Source organism: Nanorana parkeri, unplaced genomic scaffold, assembly GCF_000935625.1.
Source record: "Nanorana parkeri isolate BGI_ZX_2015 unplaced genomic scaffold, ASM93562v1 scaffold4245, whole genome shotgun sequence".
Lineage (NCBI taxonomy): Eukaryota > Metazoa > Chordata > Amphibia > Anura > Dicroglossidae > Nanorana > Nanorana parkeri.
Window position 1 is genome coordinate 9,976 of NW_017310509.1, and position 2,526 is coordinate 12,501.

The following is a 2,526-nucleotide window of genomic DNA, read 5'->3' on the forward strand; positions in this document are numbered from 1 at the left end:
CCCCTGGATCTACCCCGGCCCGATTCATAGGATGTGCGCTGACGCCACAACGGGAAAACGCGCGGACTAAATCTGCCGATACGATCACATAGCGGTCGCCCCTCCCCCGTACCTTTCAATCAGCTGTTTGCCCAAAACTATTTTGGTTCCTTCCACTTTAATCAGCTCCTCGTTGTCGTTGTGAATGACGGTTTTCTCCAGCTCCTCCTCCTGCTCCTCCGTCATGGCCACAGGATTGGATGGAGGGGCGTTCGTCTGATAGTAGAGGGGGCAGAACTTGTTGGTTCTCATGTGGCCGATCGCTCCGCAAGCTCCACATTTCAGCTTCAGAGAGAGGAAAGAAAACGTAATCAGAAGCCGAGCTCAACAAAACGTCACCACACCGGGAGGACCAGATCTGCGCCCCACAATGATGGAGGTGAGGATCAGAGAGGCGCCCCACAACGATGGAGGTGAGGATCAGATCTGCGCCCCACAATGATGGAGGTGAGGACCAGATCTGCGCCCCACAATGATGGAGGTGAGGACCAGATCTGCGCCCCACAATGATGGAGGTGAGGACCAGATCTGCGCCCCACAATGATGGAGGTGAGGACCAGATCTGCGCCCCACAAGGGGTCCGCGGAGCTTCTCCTTCTCCTGATTGCGCTTCAGCCTGCGGAGCTGTTCCTGGATCCTCCGCCGCTCCTTCCTCATCTCCTCACGATGCTGTTCATCGAAAAGCGCAAACTTCCGGCTAAGATACAGAGAATGCCGTGTCACACAATGCCCAGAGGTTCCGTTCCCCGGCCACCGGGACTACGGAGGGGACTATGTCAGACAATGCCCAGAGGTTCCGTTCCCCGGCCACCGGGACTACGGAGGGGACTGTGTCAGACAAGATCTCGGGGTTCCGGTCTCCGGGTATGGGGACTATGTCAGACAAGATGTCGGGGTTCCGGTCTCTGGGGACTATGGAGGGGACTATGTCAGGCAAGATCTCGGGGTTCCGGTCTCCGGGGACGATGTCAGACAAGATCTCGGGGTTCCGGTCTCCGGGGACGATGTCAGACAAGATCTCGGGGTTCCGGTCTCCGGGGACGATGTCAGACAAGATCTCGGGGTTCCGGTCTCCGGGGACGATGTCAGACAAGATGTCGGGGTTCCGGTCTCCTCACATGAACTCGTCGTCTTTGGTGGAGCGGATCCGGCTGTAGGCGTCGATGACGGCAGGTTTGCGCACCGTCTCGCACCGCACGTATTCTTTGCCGTCTTCATCCCGGAACGTGCGGTAGATCTTCAGACAGCGACCACTGGCTGCGGAATTTAGACTGGTCACCGAAGCCGTGTCGTCGTCTCTGTGGGAGCCTCCGGAAGCAGCGGAACCTGTAGATGGAAAGAAGACCCGTCAGCGACCCAAAGACGTCACGGAACCCGACAGCTGAAAGCGGGAACATCCTCACAAAGAACAATATACAGCGGGAGGAAATGTCACCACGACAACGACCTTCCCGTCTGTTAAAGGAGAAGTACGGGGTCGGGGCTTTCCCCCCATAGTCCTCCTCGGGGACACAAACTAGCGTCCTCCCGTCACCCTGGGCTCAGACCACTGGCTGCGGAATTTAGACTGGTCACCGAAGCCGTGTCGTCGTCTCTGTGGGAGCCTCCGGAAGCAGCGGAACCTGTAGATGGAAAGAAGACCCGTCAGCGACCCAAAGACGTCACGGAACCCGACAGCTGAAAGCGGGAACATCCTCACAAAGAACAATATACAGCGGGAGGAAATGTCACCACGACAACGACCTTCCCGTCTGTTAAAGGAGAAGTACGGGGTCGGGGCTTTCCCCCCATAGTCCTCCTCGGGGACACAAACTAGCGTCCTCCCGTCACCCTGGGCTCAGTATATAGGGAGCTACAGCTCGCGGTATACTGAGACGCCGCAGCCGGGACAATTGTGCCTGGCTCCGCCCAGCTGCGTGAGTGACAGCAGGCTCCTCCTATCTAGAGGCAGAGCCAGCTGTACCCGCCCCCTCCCCCGTCCGTTCCGCCAGTCAGCGCTGGAGGATCGGGGAAGGGGGGAAACCCTGCAGGGAGCCGTGAGTGACAGTCACCACTCTCTGCAGGGAGAAGTGAGCGAGCGCCGGTATGTGTTCCCGATCTACTGAGCCGACCTGTGACAGTCTCATTGTCACACGTCGGCTCAGATTATGGTGGGCGGTCTTTATTACAGGAGGGGGCGGAGACAAGACCAGTCACCCTGCACAAGGAGAGAGAGCAGTCACTGGTCTTTATTACAGGAGGGGGCGGAGACAAGACCAGTCACCCTGCACAAGGAGAGAGAGCGGCAGTGACCGGTCTGTATTACAGGAGGGGGCGGAGACAAGACCAGTCACCCTGCACAAGGAGAGAGAGCGGAAGTGACCGGTCTTTATTACAGGAGGGGGCGGAGACAAGACCAGTCACCCTGCACAAGGAGAGAGAGCAGTGACCGGTCTTTATTACAGGAGGGGGCGGAGACAAGACCAGTCACCCTGCACAAGGAGAGAG

At 58.2% G+C, this 2,526-nt stretch overlaps 1 protein-coding gene across 1 annotated transcript in view; it reads right to left on the reverse strand.

The window, feature by feature from the left end:
• The window catches only part of LOC108803805 (transcription initiation factor TFIID subunit 1-like), a gene marked incomplete at both ends in the record, with an annotated part of 19,403 nt that overhangs the window by 9,858 nt on the left and 7,019 nt on the right, over positions 1-2,526 (reverse strand). Inside the window, 2 exons of the mRNA XM_018575604.1 lie at positions 113-362; positions 597-736. Coding sequence (XP_018431106.1) covers positions 113-362; positions 597-736 — 390 coding nt within the window. The remainder of the gene's footprint in view (positions 1-112; positions 363-596; positions 737-2,526) is intronic.